We start from the raw sequence: 19,291 nt of genomic DNA on the forward strand, positions 1-19,291 counted from the left end.
GTGTAAAATCATGTTTTAGAAAGGAAAACTCACACAATAGTATCACTTGGTATCTGCTACCTAAGACCCTAGAAGAATCTCAATTTATTTGCTTCTTTTTCTGCATTTAAACAACAGACTATAAAGAACCTCCAAGATTATAGGCTTTTCTATGTAATTATTTTATTGGTCTTATTTTTAGAACAAAGAGCTTCACATTTCTCACTGCTACCTGCTAGTTCCTTTTCATGCAAATTAAATGCCATATTAATCTCCTTTCATATTTAGTGTGCTTAGAGTTTTGAAGTTTCAGCGCATCTGATTTTATAAAAGGTGACTTGGGCAGGTGGAATCTGTCTGGTCAGAAATCCCTGAATGGCTTTTTGACATTTAAGGAAGCGCAAGCATTAATCCTCCAGTGTGTATCAAACCATTCTGGGTTTACAAAGCCACACTGACCATTTTATGTGGTGTGCCGTGTGCATGTGGGATGAGTTGACGAAAATATGAATTTTATCTTTAGAGAGGAAATTCATCTTTGTAATTTGCCTTAGTAGCAACAGAAAAAATGCGGTTAGTAATTTTGAACTCCCTGAAACTTTTATGTCCCTATTGAGAGTACTGAGTCCAGAAGAGAGGACAAAGAGAGGAAGGGGTGTTTTCTTCATTGTACCTCACGTGTACTGTCCTCACTGCTACGGTTTCTTAATGCAGGATATTTAAGTTCCCTTGAAATTCTGGGAGATACTGTCATCTTTTGATGGACATTTTTCAATGTTGAGTTTCAAGGCGATTAACATTTTTTCCGTGGTGGTGGTGGGATAGCAGTGATGAGCGGTTATTTCAGAAAGCCATTTCACCTTCTGTATTTATTATTCCTATGTCAGTCTTTCATTTAAAAGGTGATCCACAATATTCATATGTGCGTGTGTGGATGTATACACACACAAACACATACAATCTTTTTCTCAGGCAGAGGACAGTAAGTGGATTTTTCCCTCAAGTCTAGCAATCATGTTTCCACCACTTTGAAGCAGATGAAAAAGGGAAGCATTTCCAAGTTCCACGCTAGGCTGTAAAACTCAAGCAAATCTCTCATTCTTTCCTAACAGACTTGTAAAGGATGAGAATTCAGGGGTAATGTGTGGAGGTAGGTTCTTTCTTGCACAGAGTATCCTGTGTACGAGCAGGAAGTGCAGGATCTGAAGTATAGATGATTGTCTGCCAGAGTGCTGGCAGAAAGAACTGATTTCTGTTTGTTAGAGGTCATATTACTGTTCATTTCCACAGCAACCAGAAACTTGGTGATTTTGACAAAGAGTGTAAGGACTGTGGAGGGCCGAAGGGAAAAAAGAATGAAAAGAGTGTGTAAATCTTCACTTGCTTTCATGATGCTTAGAAAAGGGCAGCTTGCTCTAAGGTCTGATTTTTGCAGCAGTCTTATTTCAGGATGACTGGATCATCACCTCTTTTGATTTGGGGAGAGTGCAGGGCATCATTTTTGATTTTGGGAACATTAAAGTAACTTCAAACTTGTTTGGGGTCATTCTGGACTTCATTAAGGCGGTGTCACATGGCAAATCTTCAGTGCCTGAAGATGAGGTCCTATGACTGGCAGGATCTTGCTTTCGGTTAGAAACTGTGCCTGTGACTGTGGTTGTCCTTCCTTACAGTGAAGTGACTGTAGGATTCTAGGCCCTGTTTCACTGTGTGTGATTGTGTGAAAAACTGCAGTTGATCTGTCAAAAGTGTCAAGAACTTAAGGTTCTATTCATCTCACAGTGTTGATGGCTGACCGCTAATTGTGCCTTTAAACACTTGGAAAATAAGAAAGAATATTAAGTCCTTGGGATCCTGACTGTAATTACAGGGAGAATTAAACAAAAGAAACATAAGTAGATTTAGGAAGTGAACGTGGCATTGAGAATTCCCATTAGATGTCATCTTATTCTAGTCAACAGGATTATTAGCCATGCTGTATCTCAACACTTATAACCACGGTCTCTCTGATCCTAGGAATAAGTAAAGCTTTAAGAAAACTAAACTTCCTGGGGTTGAAATATAACAGTGTTTACTAGTTATACATATTTCTTAATGGGGTTTAAAAATATAGTGTGCCATTCTAAAATATGTTATTTTGGAATATTATCTGATTATTACTTTTCACTGGGTATATATATATATATGTACACACACATGATATATATGTGTACATTTATATAAAAGAGTAAGAATAGACATGTATCAAGTATGATGCTTTTGGTTTTGAGAGATTATCTCTTCTTTTAGTTGCCTTTTCTACTCAGCTTAAAGACCCATAGTTACAATTTTGCTTTTCAGAGATTGCTAAAGTAAGCTTGAGAAAAAGGCTAAGCTGCCTATCAGAAGAGAAATTATTACTACATTGTTTTGGAATATATTAGGACTTTGTAAAATGCCTGTTTAGCACAAAAGTCATAGTAACTGCTTGAAAATTACTTTCTGTTAGAAGTCCTCTGTGAGGAAATATTCTAGAGAAAAAATGCCAAGCCAGATTTTACCCATCATTTCTTGTTGACTATTGTATGTTTGTGTGAATGTGGAATGAGGTGATAAAAGTATACTATTTGCTAAATGATACATATGAAAAATAAAAGTTAAATGATCATTATTCTAGATTTGCTTAACAATTTGGTTTAACTGCAGCTTTAGGAGATTCTCTTTAATTCCACAGAGATATACCAGATTTAAGATATAATTTGTAGCATGGTCAAATAAGCAGGAGGGAGAGAGAGATCCTGTTAGGGATATTTTTCTGAGCACACCATTTTGATAACTCAAGGCCGGTACCTCATCTGCATGACATGTGTGAATTTAGTTGGCAGTATCTTTAGGTTTATTGAGAGGAACGTCAATGATGTTAGTTTCATGTTTTGTATCTCAGTGTGGAGCCTCAGGCTCTCTAAATAATGCGGAGAGGGATGACTGCTTTGTGTTTTCAAGCAAATAAGACGTTTATAAAATGTATGCCAAAGAAAGTATCTCTTCTCCTTTTGGCAGGCATTGGAAGACAACATGTCCCTTGATGAAATTGAGAAACTCACATTCATTGACAAGTGGTTTTTGTATAAGATGCGTGATATTTTAAAGATGGAAAAGACATTGAAAGGGCTCGACAGGTAAGGTAGTAGTGCTCTGATTTACTCCATATATCTTCTGTGCAATTTCTGATAGTCTTCTTAACCTTAAGCATTTGGCCAAAATTCTGCTTCAGTGAGGGATTTGGTACCAATACTGGAAGACAGTAGCCATAGCCAGAAGACAAATGGCAGTTTTTTTTAGATGTTTATCTTTTGAAAGATATCTGTTGATATTTTTAATCATCTTCTACCCCCACCCTTTCCATCAAACATAGTGATGATTTTACAAAAAAAGGTATACATTTATAAATGCATGTGTTATTTAATGACCAAATATTACCTAGATTTAAATTTTATTAATCAACAATTAAATGAAAAATATTCCTGTTTTCTATAGATTTTCTTCTAAATTCTGAAGCCTATTTTTCCCTTTTAATGTCAATCTACACATTACTGTATATTGATGAGAAAATGCATTCCTCTTGCACTCTAGATATTTTTAACATGGGACTTCCAGTTCAGCATACAAATAAGCCACATTCAAATTTCCATTAATAAACTCTTTCCATCTCACTAATTTACATTTTTATCTCCTTCATGGCCAATTATTTTAAAATTTCATATCATGTTGAGAATATTCTAATAACGTCAGTGCTTTAAAATCTACTTTTTTATTTTTTATGGGAGATCATTTGCTGGGGCACATCAGGCCTATGAAATCATGGATAGGTTTTAAATATGTATCTTTGATAAGAGGAGCATTTATTACCAAATTAAGGAAGACAATATAGTCCTCTGTAGTTTCTCCCCTCTAAGAAAGCTCTGAAGTACTAGGAATATGATTACAGAGGAAAATTTTTGTGTAAATTGTTCTCAAATGATCTGAGAAAATGTAGAAACTTTAATCACTTACAATGTTGTTGAAGACAGTGGAAGATATCAAAGCCTGGATGCTCAACTGTTTAGCAACGGCAACAAATAATTGGGTTGTTGTATTTGCCTAGTCAAGATATGCACAAACCGGGCAATAAAAACACCTGCTTCTCTTTTTGAGCAAAATGAGATTCTTTTTTATCTGTTCAATAATTGCTCATGTCAAGTGCTTGGTTTTGAAAATTGAGGATTCCTATCTGACCAAGACGAAACTAGTTATCATTGCTTGTAAATCATCCTTTCCAGTGATGACGTAAAATGAACAGGAGATAGCAAATACATTAGGAATTGAACCTATACATTCATCTTATAGTTTTGCTGACTTAGGTTTTCCTTTTCTTGGTTTATGATGTTAGCAGAACTTCCATGTTGAATTATAGTCTGTTCTACTGTTTTCAGTTTTAGGCAACTGATTTCAAATGCTTATGAAACCACACCAATTAAACCACATGAGGGTGCTAGAAACTTACAGTATGCCAAATATAGTGGTGGAAGAGACCCAGGGTGGAAAATAGCAGATGTTATTGTGATTTAAATTTCCACTTGATATACATTCTGATTTTTGGACAAATTTAATGTTTGAATTGTTTTTGTTACAACCAGAAGACAGGTTGAGGTTCTAACTAAGCATAAATAAGTGTATGTTGATAGTGAAAAAGGTCCTTGGAGGATTAGATCCTCACTGTTAGAGATCAGTTATAATCTCTTCCTGACTGCCACATTCTGTTGTATTTATTTGCTGATAATTTGACGTTTTTGATCTCCATTTTCTGGCATGAATATATTTGAAAATCGAGATATTTTCTATTGTCAATAATGATCTACATTAAAAACTCTTTACATGAAGATTTTAACAATTTAAAAGATTCTAAAAAATCCTAAAAATTTTTACTTACAATTATCTATCTTCTGTGTAAGTTTGTTTTGATCCAGGGAGGTTAAAGTTACCTATTACAGAGTAAAAGCTAAAGTAAACCCGAAGTGGAACTTGATAGGTAATCCATGGCTTTAGTAAACCTGAACTCATTATCTGAGTGATACTCTGCTGATTGCTTCATTTCTTTATGGAGTGTCATTGACGCACATGTAGCAATTAGATAATGATTGTTACTTAGTGGTGTTAGATAAATAACTGAATAGATGACCACTGAAGCTACCTGTCTCAGTCACTCTGGGGCACATAGGGGTCTGAAGTTGAAAGGATAATAAAACTGATGGAATGTAAGTGTGTAGGACTTGAGTTTTTTTTTTCCCTATTTTGATTATTTTCACCAGTGTCCTGGATCATGAAGTCCTCTGCTTGTTTTCAGCCTCTAAATATTCAGGGAAGCTTAGTCATCCAGGCATATTTTGCTCTAACAGTCATAGCAGCTCACTATTAACAGTTGGCATTATGTAGCTGACTTATGTATTGCCAGTTTGGGAAAGAATTGAGAAGATAAGTTGTTTTCCATGTGCATTTATTTGTGGTTCACTTTGTTTCAAGGTCTCAACTGCTCCTGTGTTAGAAATGCTGGCTTTAGATGTAGGCCCAGGGAGGAACTATTTATTTGGCGTGAGTTGAGAGGACTCCCAAGTTCTCCTTTCCCAACATACCTCTGGTGCCAACGAGCCTCCTCCCTTTGCTTTTTTTCATATAGATCCCTTAGAAAATACATAACATTAATCTCACCTGGGAAAAGAGGGGGGAAAAAAAGAAGATAAAGTATAGCATGCTAGTAGTGAGTTAAGTTTCACCTGTTTCCTTTTTGCATTCGAAGGAGTACAGACTGTGGAGCCAGGTAGACTGGCGTGCAGTCCTGCCCACCGCAGAACCAAGGGCACATTACCTCCCTCAGTTCTCTAGCCCCACCTTCTTTCTGTTTATGTCTGCTTCATAGTTTTGTTGTGGAGCTTAAATAAGTATAAGGGACACCTGGCACATGGTGACTGCCTGAGAAGGTTTTCCCCTGAAAATAAAAACTCTATTTGTTATAATAAAGGTTATTTCATGATTTTAGGTGAATGCATTGAAAGATTCATTTTCAAAGTCACAATTTGCATTTGCTTTTTTGCAATACATCATTTCTTAATTTTCTTATACTTCATTGTCACTTATTTTAATACTAGACCTATTTCTTCTTAAAGGCAGCAATGATAGTTACTGATACAAATGCTATTCTTATTAAAAGATCAATAGCCTTTCATTATGTTAATGAATAAAAATTCCCACTCTATAGTTGTTAATCATGCTAAAGTTTTTCTAAAATCCGATAAACACATTCACTAGCAGAAGATGAGAATGTCACTCAAATAGTTGGCCAGTCTGTGACTTGTATTTACTTTTAGTCATCTGAAATGAAGTTAGGATTTTGATTCTTAAATGGAATACACCCACAAATTTAGTACATATGTGAATATCCACAGATTGAGATGGAGAAACAAAACAATGATTTAACAAGGTATGTAAATAACTGATGAGTTTTCCATGCCTGTGAGAAAGTGGAAATTATAGTAAGAAATCCCTTTTCTTAAAGGGTGTACATAAACATGTATCATGCTCAGGATGATGTATGAAATCCCAGACTTTTACAGGCAGATGATACAAGGTGGACAGGTGTTAGAATAATGAACTCAGCATCCTGGCTCTGAGTGCTTGTGCTATCAGAACGCAGTTTGAAGTCTCTAGAACATGAGCATAGCAGTGACAACTCTCGTAAGACTTCTGGAACAATATCCATTCTTACCAACTTAGGTGATAACCATCATTCAGACAGCTTCAGCAAAACATTTCTCTTTTGCACTTGAGTTCACTGACTTTCTCCTTTTCTTCTTAAACTGCTTATTGCTGCCCAAGGGCATGCTAGGGAAGCTGGCCGTTCTAGGCAGTTCCCCAAATTTATAGGCTGGTATAGTGGCATTAATTGACCTAGGGTGAGAACATATTTACAATGGATTTCTTTAGGGTTTGAGAAGTTTTTCTTTACTCAGTGTGAGGTGAGTTGTATCATGCAGGATTCCAATGCCTATTATGCATTGGAATTTAGATGTTTAATCACTAAAGATCTATTAACTTCACATTAGCAGATTACCCAGCAAAGAGTTTGAGAAAGGTTAAATCTGTCTGAGTTTTTAATGGAACCACAATACCTGTATAAGTGCTATCTATTGGTCTTTGCTGCAGAGATATACAAAATTTATTCTGTGTATTTTTCCCATACTCATTCATCGTACTAACTCTGCTTATTTCACACATTATGCTCCTCCTGTATAGCATTTTCATAAATACTCACTAAAAAAATGCTTATCTTGATCTATTAGAAATGTAAAGGTCTCACCTATAGTCCTTTTCTCTATTAGTACATATATTCAATTTTGGTCATGCAAAGAAATCTGGCCTGGAGAGAGGAAGTACAAGAACCATAAATCAAATAAACATGTCAAGTGTTTTCACCAAGTCAGTTCTCCTGATAGATCTGATTCCTTTTAGTAAGAAAAGAATGGATTTGGAACTCTATCTGTTAATGCAGAAGCTCGAATTTTGATTTAATTCAATGATTCTGAAATCCTTCTGAGTTTAAGATAATAATCACCAATTTTTGGGACTACATATCAGGTGCTATTCTAAGCACATTATTTCATTTAATCCTTACCACAATATTAAGAAGTCAGTAATTATTCTAATTTTATCAACAGTAAACTGAGATACTAAAAGATTTAGCAGCTTCCTTTATGTCACTTACTAATAAATGATGGAATTGAGATCAAACTTGAGCAGGACTCCAGAGTCTAAGATATTTGATATTTAATCCCCTATATTTGATATGTAAGTATATGTGCACATGTGCATGCATGTGTATACACACATACAAACATATATATGTTTAGGGGTGTGAAAAGGTGAATTAGATAACATCTGGAGGAAATAAGACTACATATAATAGACACTTTTAGTTTAGTAACAGTAGCCAATAAAGTGGTAGTTCTATCACTGTAGAACTAGCACATATGATAAAAGTTTCAACTATACATATTAGTAATTAACAGACAAGCATGGGTACAGAGATTTCTCAGTTTGATCTCTATTGCTATAAGTAAGGAAGAAAGTCAACTATGATAGGGCTTGCTTGTAAGCAGGAACTATTTCAGGACTTTATACCCCAAACATTTTTTAAGTTATAATATCAATCTGGATTAGCAATTTTAGATCAAAAGACAATCATGATATTTAAAAAAAAATCACAAACAGGCAAAAAAACACAAAAACAAAAATGTAAGACTACTAATTACCAGCTTTTAACATCTGTTTATCCTGTGCCTGTAACTCTTTTAAATTTTTTAAAAAATTTCCTTATTTGAGTTTTTGGGTTCTCCAGCTACTTCTGACTGACATACCCAGCTTAAAGATTTTATCATATCGGCCTAAATTGTATAATTTTGCTCTTTAACTGGCTAAAACTAAGCAGAATTAAGTTTTGAATCGGTCCTTCAAACGATTAGCTTAAAGAAGACAACCAGCCTCTGCTTGTGCTATACCATGTTAAATTACCAAATGAAAGGTTTTCTGCCATTTATGATGATTACTTGTTCTTTTGCATTCTACTCAATCTGGGCAATTTGCCTGGAATGGTCCATTTTGTTCTCTGGTTTTTATGCACTATGCTGCTATTTATGTTAGCAATGTTGTAGATGACTATTCCAAAAGAATCTGTTTTAATCCATTTAAATGTTCAAAAGTAGGGAGATTTAACCATTATGATACAGTTATAACATATCAGTATTGGACCCTAAGATTTAGGTTTATTTCTATATTAATTATTGACATAAACTTAATTTACTATGGGTTTATGTACAAATTATCCGGAAATTGCTTTTGCTCAATATTCTATAGGCTTCATGGGAGTTTTTTGCTGTCCTAATTCTAATAGTATTAATATTCTCTTCCCCCTTCACTGCCACTTACTGCTATGGTCAATGTAGTACAGAAGAGTAAAGAGCAGTTTTGAAGAACCCAATTTTCATCTGAACATTACTATGTATGTTCAAGGTGATAAACCATGTCCATTGGTGAGTGCTGAAAACTCATAGGTATGCCTATTGTTTAGGAAAACAATCTAGGGCAAGCCTGGTCAGTTCCACCTGGGCATTCAAGTGCTAAATTGAGCTCAGTAAAGTTGGCCATTTTCCTGCAGCCACAAACTTCTGCCAGATGTAATAATGTAGGTGTCACCTTAGCTCGAACACTCCCTTTGAATGTCCTCTCCTACACATGCTAGTTTCTATTGACTTTTTATTTAAGTTGCTCACAAGGCGTGGTAAAATCAGACAAGAACATTTTGAGCTTATATTTGATTGAAGTTTTTATTGGAAAAGTGTCACGTAAGAGTTGTTAGAATTCAGACATAAGAAAGAGAATGATCAGTACTTTACTTTCTGATGGTAATTTATATTTTCTGGTAGAAAAAATTAAGGACTGCAATCTTAATGTATCAACTATAAATAAAAGTAATTTAGGGAAAAATATTATATATGTATATATATATAAAATCATAACATATAATCACATGGAATTTTAATGATATCTTACTATGACATGTTTATGATATCATTTATTATTTTGGATCTAGAAATGGGAATGGAGATAGTTGGACACTTTAGTGGAACCTTCTGATTTGATGTGTAGAAGGCAGTCTTATGTCCTCTCACATCACTATCAACTCACATTGTATTTCTAAGTCTCAGCTTTACCCTAGTTAAAAGAGACTACTCCCTTCTTATTTTACTAGGCAGGATATTCTAAGCCCAAGGACAGCATTCTTTCCGGCCCACTGTCATGGGAGCCAAGGGAAGATAGAATTTAAAACAAAATAATTAAAATAGGAAGACACTTTCAACAGTATTGCATGACTTAGGGAAAAAAAGAGGGAAAAGAATTGAGAAAGTCCACCAAATTTGATGATAGGGAGGTAGGAGTGGAAGGAAGCTGAGTTGTAAGAACCAAACACACAGTGAGGAAGATGAGGTGGTTAAATGTGTGAATTCTACTCAGGAAGTGACAAACTGTGTTAACTCTTCTCTGCTATATTTATGCTGTTTCATAAAAGTGAGAATCTTACTATCAAGAAAATAAGAAAGTCTAAGAACAGGAATTGTTAAGATGGATATTATCTACCTATTTGCTCATTGTAGGTAACAGTTGGAGCCACACACTTTCAGTTCATTGTCCTGTAATTATTATATGTACACTAGTATCTTCCCCCAATTTAATTTTAAACTCCATTAGGGCAAATGCCAAATACCATAATGTCTTAATATATTTCTACTATAGGCTGCTGTGGATTGATGTCCCCCCAAAACTTAGTCCCCACTGTGACTGTTAAGAGGCTGGGAAATCCTATTATAGTTATTGAAAAGTGGGGCTATAAGAGGAGGTTAGATTGTAGGACCATGCTATAGTAGTTAATGGATTAATAATGGTGGTCAGGGGCATGGTTCTGAGGGTTTTAAAAGGGGAGCATGTGACAGTCTCTCTGCTCTGCCATTTCTGCCATATGAGACCCCCCACACCAAGAAACTCACCAGATATGTTCCCTGGACTTTGGACCTCCCAAACTATAAACAACAAATTTTGTTTTCTTACAAATCACCCGTTCCAGGTATTTTGTTATAAGCAATGGAACCAGATGAATACATAGGCCTTAGTAAAAACTTTTGTCGATTTGTATGACTACAGAATGGAGTTCACCATTCTAAGGTATAAGGTCAATTCTGAAACAGATACAAATGGCTTTCAATTCTTTACCATATTTTTCTTGGAAATTGGCATACTGTGCCTTGCATAAACATTCAAAAATATGTCTGTGTAATATACCAATAAAATAAATAGGGAAATGTGCTTGGTAAGAAGTGAAAATCAGAATTTCTCAGTCATGGCAAAGGAGGGGGAATGGTTGTGAAGGAAAATGCACTATGATTCCTGGCTGCTCAAAGGGACCAACAAAATTATTAACTGGAAAAATATGTAGTTTAAGATATAAACCAACTCTGTGTAGAAGACACTGTAAATCATTATCTCTAGGTTTTAATTTTTTAACTGGTTATATATCTATTGGTTAGCTAGGCGGTCTCTAAACTGTTTTCTAATAAAAAGGAATTAACCTAATTGTTTTATACTGTCAAAAAGAGATTAAACACATGTAAGCATTATGATACTTACAGGTGCATTATAAAATCTCTGTTGCCTTTTGAGAACTAGTAGGCATTTGTATAGTTTTGATAAAAAAAATTATCCTTGTTTTCAAATTCATACATTTTCTGAAAAGGTTTCATGAGAAATATTCATAAATATTTACAATTGTAACGAAAAATATGATTTAATTAACCAGCAAAGAAGGTTATGGTAAAAATATACACTTAGAGTATTTATAATGCAGATCTATATTTCTCTGGTGACCTCAAAATACATTTCTATTATAATACAGGTGGAAATTATCACACTAATCTATTTTTATGGATGATGCAACTGAGTCACATCGAGGAGTATGTCATACTTTATGTGACACCAGGCAGAGGAAAGCAGAGAATCTAGCCCAGGGCTTCTGCCTTCGGTTCTAGTCACTAACCCTTTTCAAAAGCTTCTTTTTAGAGACGTGACTTTTAAATCAGGCAGCTGGAGATCAGTTCCTCCTTAGCTGTCAGATTGTGAGCTGCGGGTTTTCTTGCCTGAATCGTTGACCCCACTTAGAGCAGAGCGTTGTGAAGAATGTGCCCTTTTCCAAAACTCTTGGGGGAAAACACAGGAAGCTTGGCAGGGAGAAAGCCCCGACAAGTCACCTTTAAAAAACATAAACAGAATTTTCAAGGGTACAAGACCTAGAATAAGGATTTTTCTTTAAAATGTTGCTCTATGTATAATAAAAGACTGTATATATTCTTATTTACATTTACATATATGTTTTTTCTTTAACAAAAATGCAAATAAATACCTTGTCTTCCATGGTCATGCAGGTGTGAGTAAAACAACGCCTGAGTGTAGAATGGAAATTAAACTTTGGCAAAATAAGACGGCTAGGGCTATAATTACAGAAGCTAGTTAATTGTTCGCTGACCCCCAGAATTTTCTCACCTGCTAATTCATACCTGAGAGGCCATTACGGGGGCATGAAGCCTCCGTGTCTGCCCTTGCAGATGAAGTGTGTGATTCCAGCCCGAGGAGTGTAAGGCACAGGCCATGCCTCCTGACAACGGAGTAAGAGCCTGAGAGCACACTCTCTCCAGAAGACCAATTTTGATTTGTGGGGAGTGAAAAGTATGCTGATCCTCACTGCCTCAAGGTGTGGGTACAGGAATGCTGCATAGAAGAGGGAAGAGAGAGCTGAAGAGCTGGGCCAAATTTAGGTGACTTGCCAGTTTTGTTCTGCTAAACTCCTCCCGCTTCTTCCCTTCCTCCTTCCCCTTGGTCCTTTTCTTGTGGCCCTTGCCTTTATGATGTTCATGTTACCTCCTTGGCATTGTGCTAAACGCTACACATTTATCATTTCATCTGACTGGTGAGTTTTTTTTTTCTCAGGACAGTTGGAGCCTGACGTTAGGTTTTGGCCAGTGATGTTTGCCTATCTAAGGTTGAAATAGGCATTTTGGCATTATTTGCCTGTGTAAATATGATGGTGGTAGTGTAAGGACCAGCACATTGATATCCACATGACAGTATCTGATTGTACCCACTGCCTCCTACATCTACCCTACCACATACTCTTTAGCCGTTGATCTGATTTAATTGCCCATCCTAGGTCTACACAGCTTGAGGAGTGAGTTACTTAAGTTGTCCTTAGAGCATGTAGTCATTAGTGTCAGGTAGAAGAGAGTTTTTGCCATCACAGGTATTAATGTGCATTTATATGTCTTCTTCTGAAAAACCCCAAGTGATAAAGACATTTTATTTCCAGGTAGATAGTAAGCCTTGTACCAACATAGCTCTAATGTGGTATGTCACCAAGAATTTAATTCTAGAATTTTATTACATCCTCCTAAAAATGGCTTCCCATTTTCCTCCATTCTAGAATAGGCTTACATTTTTCACATTCAAGAACTAGAAAAATGTAAAAATTATTAATGTGCATATAACATTTAGCAAGAAAAAAGGCTATGCAGCACTTATCAGTAGATAGGCTTAAGTTAGGTAATTTATTTTAATAAGGTTCTAAGTAATAATTTCTAGAAGTCAAAGAAAGTTATACATTGAAAATTATACATTTGTTTCTTGGGATAACATGTGATTTTGGAAAACTACTCTGTGGAAACATGATAATTTGTATTAAGATGATGGAGAGATTTTCAAATACGGGACTCTCGAATAAATTTATTTGTGAAATACCATTGTAAAACATCAAAGTATGCTCATTCAATCTCGGTTTTGACCGAAGCCTTATGTTTGTTTTCATCTGTTAGGTTTAAATTCCGGACTGATAAAAAGCCTGTATTCATGGGAAAATCCAGGGTTTTAATTACTGAGTACATCATATTTATTTTAGGGAAAATATACATTGGAAAGATTTAAAATTACAAATAAGTGTATTGATCAGAAATAACAGAAGCAATGTTCCATAGTATGGACTTTGCAACCCTTTAGTTCAATCTGATCAGGTGAAAGCTATTTGATTAGTGGCAGCATGCTTTGTAGAATGTAACAAAACCCTTTCTTATATACTAATTTACATGGCACTACTTTGGTTAGATGGTTTTCATTTGTTTTTCATCTTTATCAAATCAAGGGCAGAGAAAGAGTCACAGCATTTTAAATTAAGAATCACTGATAAAAAATGTGATTTATTAAGGCTTAAAAATTACAATTAACTACATTAGGCTATTTTCTTTGTTATTATTCCTTGATATTAATATAACATAATTACAATATTATCTTCAATAGTATATGAGTGGCTTGAGCCGATTGAATGTAACATCACAATATTTCTGGATTATTAGGGTCATCAAAAATTGGTAAAAAGTAAACAAGGAATTCAGGAAATTAGAAATTGCTTATTAAAAATATCTACAGTATGTTTCTCATAAGGTTTTCTTTGTTTTGATTTTGTTGTTGTTAATAGCCTTTAAGGTGAAATATAGTTTTAAGTAGGCTGTCTCTTGAAAACTAATACTTGTAATATTTTAGCATTATTGTGATAGTGTTAAGGGACCCAGATCCTTTTAGATAATTTTTATGATGCCATGCTTTCAGATGAACATTGGATGTAGGTATTATTTGTCCTGTACATGAGACATAGAAATGGAGGTATTTTTTAATTCCTTCAAAGACCTCTTTGCTGTGCAGAAATAAGCCATGGTGCTCTCAAAAATTAAGAGCAAATAGTAGTATTTACCCAATTGCCTGTGTTTTTATTCTTTGCATTTCTAATCACTACTCCTGTTTTTGAAAAATGTCTTTTCCATTTCTCTTAAGGAAATAGGTAATAACCTGTCTCCTTGAAAGAAAAGATGAAAAGACAGCTTTTCCACCGATGTCATTGTTGTGATTGTGGCATGGTCTTGAGCCTGTGAAATGCCAAAAATAATCAGTGAAGCTGTAAAAAACTCAGCAGAGAGGCTGGTGAGGGGTTGTGAGGCAGAGAACATATATCTTACTCAATTCTCTCTCTCTCTCTCTTTTATTTTTATTAAAGCAGACTTCATTACTGAACATCAGGCCTAGTGCTTTTCTCAGCTTCTGCCTTTTGGAGGATTTTTTTATTGTTGTTAAAAAAGAGGATAATAATACAATTGCAAGCCCATCCCATAATTGTAGGCCAGGTGGAGTGTTCATTTTCACATTAGAGCATGTGCAATCTGGAGGGAAATTTGTTTAGTATTACTTGTGAGTTGGTGGATCAGATAAAAGCCAGTCAAGTGGAAGAGAGGACTGTGTGAAGTGCGCGGGCTCCCCGGGTAATTGCCATGCTGCAGGCATTCTTCCAGTTGGTTAATAGATTTCCCCAGCTCCTCTGTGCCAGGTGAAAATTTCCTCATTAAGGGGAATTTATTCCATTTCCTTTTATCATTTATTATTGAAGACAAAGTGTGAGTGGAGGAAGTTTCAGAGATGACGGGGTAGAATTTTAAACAACAACAACAAAACCTACATTGAAAGTCGAAGAGAGAGAGCAGAAAGGCTGGTATTGTTTATAAGCCAGAGAACACACGAGAGACTTCCCACCGTAGAAGCTGGGCCGTGCTGTCTAACCATTAAAAGATTATGGCAGAGTGTGTAGAAGTCTGGTTGTCTGGTTTTAAGATGTTTTTCTCCCTGTAAAATTTCGAACTGTCATTTTTATGGTCCTAAGTAGAGAGAAACTAAAGATTATGATGAAAAGGCCAGCATCACAGCCATTTGGTGTGTCTTTGTTTCATTGTTTACAGTCTATTATGCCATGATGAGAGGCTAAACTTTGAAGAGTGTCCTTGAACTCTGCAAGCAGGGAAAGCTGGTAGGGGGAAGGGAAGTTGTAAATATACCATATTTTAGAGGATACCGTTCTGAAGTATGGATTTAATGTGAACATACTCAAAAGAATAAAAGTAAATATAAAACACTAGTACACACAAATACATATCAAATAACAGAAGGATAATTTATTGAAACTGTGTGCTTTAGTACAATATGCTCCATTCAGCTGATCACGTTTCTAGCTTGATATAATACTGCCTTGATTTACAATATAATATAAATGGAGCATTCCCTTTTGAGACTTCAAAAAGCAGTTTTGAATTACACATTCAGCATTTATATTTCTTTTAGTAATTATTCTCTTTTGAGTTTATTCCAAATTAAGGTTTTCATTTTCCTTTGAAAAAATAAAAATGCAATAGCCCTGTTCCTAAGATTTTACCTAGCTTGATTAAGAAAAACAAAAAAACAAACAAAAAACCCAAAAACTTACTATGGAGTTCTTTTAGCAGACAAAATTGCGTGGTGGTCCAATATGGGCAGATAAAGAGAAGGTTCAGGTATCTGAATCTCCACATTGTTAAATGAGCTTTATGTTCACTTACGATTATTCATCTTGTATTTGACTCTGAAGAGGTTTACCTTATCTAAATCACTGGCCCAAAGCTTATGAATCATGTCTACAAACTGTCTCTTCTTTTCTTTTATTATAACGGGACACGAAATAAAATTTTGTATTAGAACAAGTAGGGAATAAAGTCAATTTTCTTCTGTGTGTAGTGACATACCAGCCAGCCTTGTATTATACAGAAGCAGAGGAGAGAACAAGTAAGGGAATTGGTCAGCCTGCTCCCTGTCCTGGAGTTAGGGATGTCCTGAAGAATTAGGCAGCCGTTGAATGTGGGAAGGCATCTAACTTGTCTGTGTCTGTAATTTCTGCAGTAGGTCAGGACCAACATCTGTGTTCTTAAGGAGGACTGCAATGTCCTTTGAACTATTTTATGAACATATCTAAAGAGTAAAAATTAATAACCAGAAAGACCACAAATGAAATAATATAGATACTATATCACTTTAGAGTTCTTATGAACACTCCTACCCAATATTTGCATTCAAGTTAAGGTAGATGAACATGAATGTACTAATATGCCATTCCAATTTAATATACTCTAATTTTCAAGACATTAATAAATGTCATATCATATTATTGATCTAGTTATTTGAAAATTGGGCAAAAGTTAATGCAGGTTTTGGCTCACTAGGAAAATATTCTAAGAATCAGCTTAAAATATGTACTGTGCAGTTCTAGCTTGATGCATTTGTTTCAAAATTATCACCTGTTAATTCTGAGGGGGTGCCTATGCAGAAATAGATTTCACCCCCATGCTGAAGTATCATTCACAAGCATTTCTATTACTTTTGCTATTCTTGGGCATCTTCTTTAAATAATGAAAGCCCTCTGGGGTGAGGGGTGCTATGGGAGAGCAGTAAGAACTGAGTTAGTCTTAGTGACAGATAGCTATTTTTTCTTTTTCTTTTTGCCACTAGAGTTGAGCACAAAATTAATTCACTTTACTTTTTATGCATAAGGCCAGTTCTATCAATCATCCATTTTTTTTTCTTTTTCCTTTCTTTTTCTCTTTAAAATTTCTTTGCTGCAGAGTCCAATTTCATTTGGTGGGTAGAAAGAATACTTTGTACAGAGATGTCTATATATATATACTCTATTGGACTCTTGCGGTAAAAAAGAATGAGGGGAATTATGCATATTCCAGTAATAGAAAAGACTGCATTGCTGAATATGGACAAAACAAATGCAAATTTATTGAATCTCTAATAGATATGTGAGGAATCTAAATGGTTTCTCTTTTTTTGTTCATTTAAAGCAACAAAGCAACTTTTGAAGAATGGCTGATATTCCATATAAGAAGAAATGTAAATAAATCATTAAAGACCAAAAAAAAAAAAAAAATGCCTATTACAAAAAACAAATAGAAAAACATAACCAAAAATGCTAAAGATAAATACATGACTTCTACTTGTCTTCAGTGTTGATGAACTTGCACTTATGGTGCTGGCTAGTCCATAGTCATAATTATAGGTGTGGCGATTCTTTTCAATGCATGTTTCTTAAGTGTGTCTGGACCACTGTTTTTCAGGGGTAGGGTTTTAGTCATTTAAGGCAAAGTGGTTGTTGATACAATAACATAATAAGGGCTTTGCTTGAAATAGTTTTTGCAATAATAATGTCATATTGAAGATCTATTCATTCTTTGCTTGTCTTTTCTTTCACTGCTATCCCACAATCCCAAAATGCTAAAACATTTAGCAAACAGCTAGATAATGCTATGGGTAAGAATTTGTTCAATGTTATATGTATAGTATTTCTCCACTTAACCCAAGCTTCATATATTTTAAATAAAATTACAGATTGTACAGAAAATGTGTAGCCTTTTCCCAGGCATATAAACATTAATATGATTTGAGATCTTCTGCAAAACTCACGATTAGAGATGTTTATTTAAAAAGAATATCATCCAAAGTTTTAAATTAGAAAAATAGCTTATTTGTCAAGCACTTTCACTTTGAGGCTGAATGCACACTTGCACATAAACAAATGAAGACTTTTAGATTTAGGAGCATATTCTTGGAAAGAAAAGTGGAAACATGTGTTTCTAAAACAAGTATCAACAACAAAAATCCTTCCTCTACTTTTTTCTTAAATTTTTTTTTCCCCCAAGACCATGAACTTGGATATTTCAGATGCCCTCAGAAGCACTGTAATCACCTCTGGAGTAAAGCCTTTCCAGACATCCTGAAGAATGGTTTATTTTTGCACTGGCTGTACACACTTATTCCCCTAAAAAGCTGGCTCAGCATCCCAAAGACCCTAGGAGCATAGCATCGGAAGCTGGGGCCTCTCTTCTGAGCCACAGCCTCGTCTTGTACACATTTCTCTCATAGCGCCTCTCACAGTGTAGACACATTTGTTATTAGCAAGTCATCTGCTTCCTAACATACTTTGACCTCCTTGAATGAAGGAAGTCCATATTCTATTTCTTCATTATTCTTATAGGTAGCACAGGTCTGATGCACAGCGCATGTTCACTAAGTGTCAGAGCATTCATGGAATAGACAATGAGAGTTGCTCTGCCCTCACCATCTGGTTTCCTACTTACTCTTCCCAGCTACAGATCCTCAGTATGTTTCCTATACCTGCCATGTCCATAGTTGCCCTCAAATTATTGCTCTTGCCTGCAGCACATCAGTCAAATCCGCCTGCAGAAAGCTGTAACTTTATAGCTCTTTTCTTGTCCCTCTGTTGCCATAGTATTTCCCAAGTCCTCATACTGTTTTCTCTTTTCTGTGACCTCACCTTGTCCCACATAGCTTATGCCTCCATACAGTGTTTTGAATCACTTTCTTTTTTTCCATTGTCTCAAATATTGTTTTCTATCTTCTTGAGCAGCACTGTCCAATAGAAATTTCCGTGATGTTGAAATATTCTATCATCTGCACTGTCCAATACAGAAGACACTGACCATGTGTGGCTACTGAGCACTCGAAAGGTGGCTAGTGTGACTGTAGATCTAAATTTTTATTCTGATTAAATTCAAAATAAGAATGAAAAGAGAAGAAATTAAATTCATTGGGGAGAATAATGCATAGGTTTGAGACAAAAGAAAATTTAGGTGCAATAGAAAAAGCAAATTGACTAGGATTAGGTGTAATAGAAAAAGCAAATTGACTAGGAAGAGCTATAGCTGCAAAAATCCAAACTAATACTGACAACAGAAAGCCAGCAAAATAGCTGTTATATATAACAGCTTGATTCTCTTTTCTC

At 35.2% G+C, this 19,291-nt stretch overlaps 1 protein-coding gene across 1 annotated transcript in view; it reads left to right on the top strand.

The window, feature by feature from the left end:
* Positions 1-19,291, top strand: part of CPS1 (carbamoyl-phosphate synthase 1) — a 114,018-nt gene that overhangs the window by 54,145 nt on the left and 40,582 nt on the right. Inside the window, exon 21 of the mRNA XM_063101452.1 lies at positions 3,019-3,137. Within this exon, the coding sequence (XP_062957522.1) occupies positions 3,019-3,137 (119 nt within the window). The remainder of the gene's footprint in view (positions 1-3,018; positions 3,138-19,291) is intronic.

This window comes from Cynocephalus volans, chromosome 1, assembly GCF_027409185.1.
Source record: "Cynocephalus volans isolate mCynVol1 chromosome 1, mCynVol1.pri, whole genome shotgun sequence".
Lineage (NCBI taxonomy): Eukaryota > Metazoa > Chordata > Mammalia > Dermoptera > Cynocephalidae > Cynocephalus > Cynocephalus volans.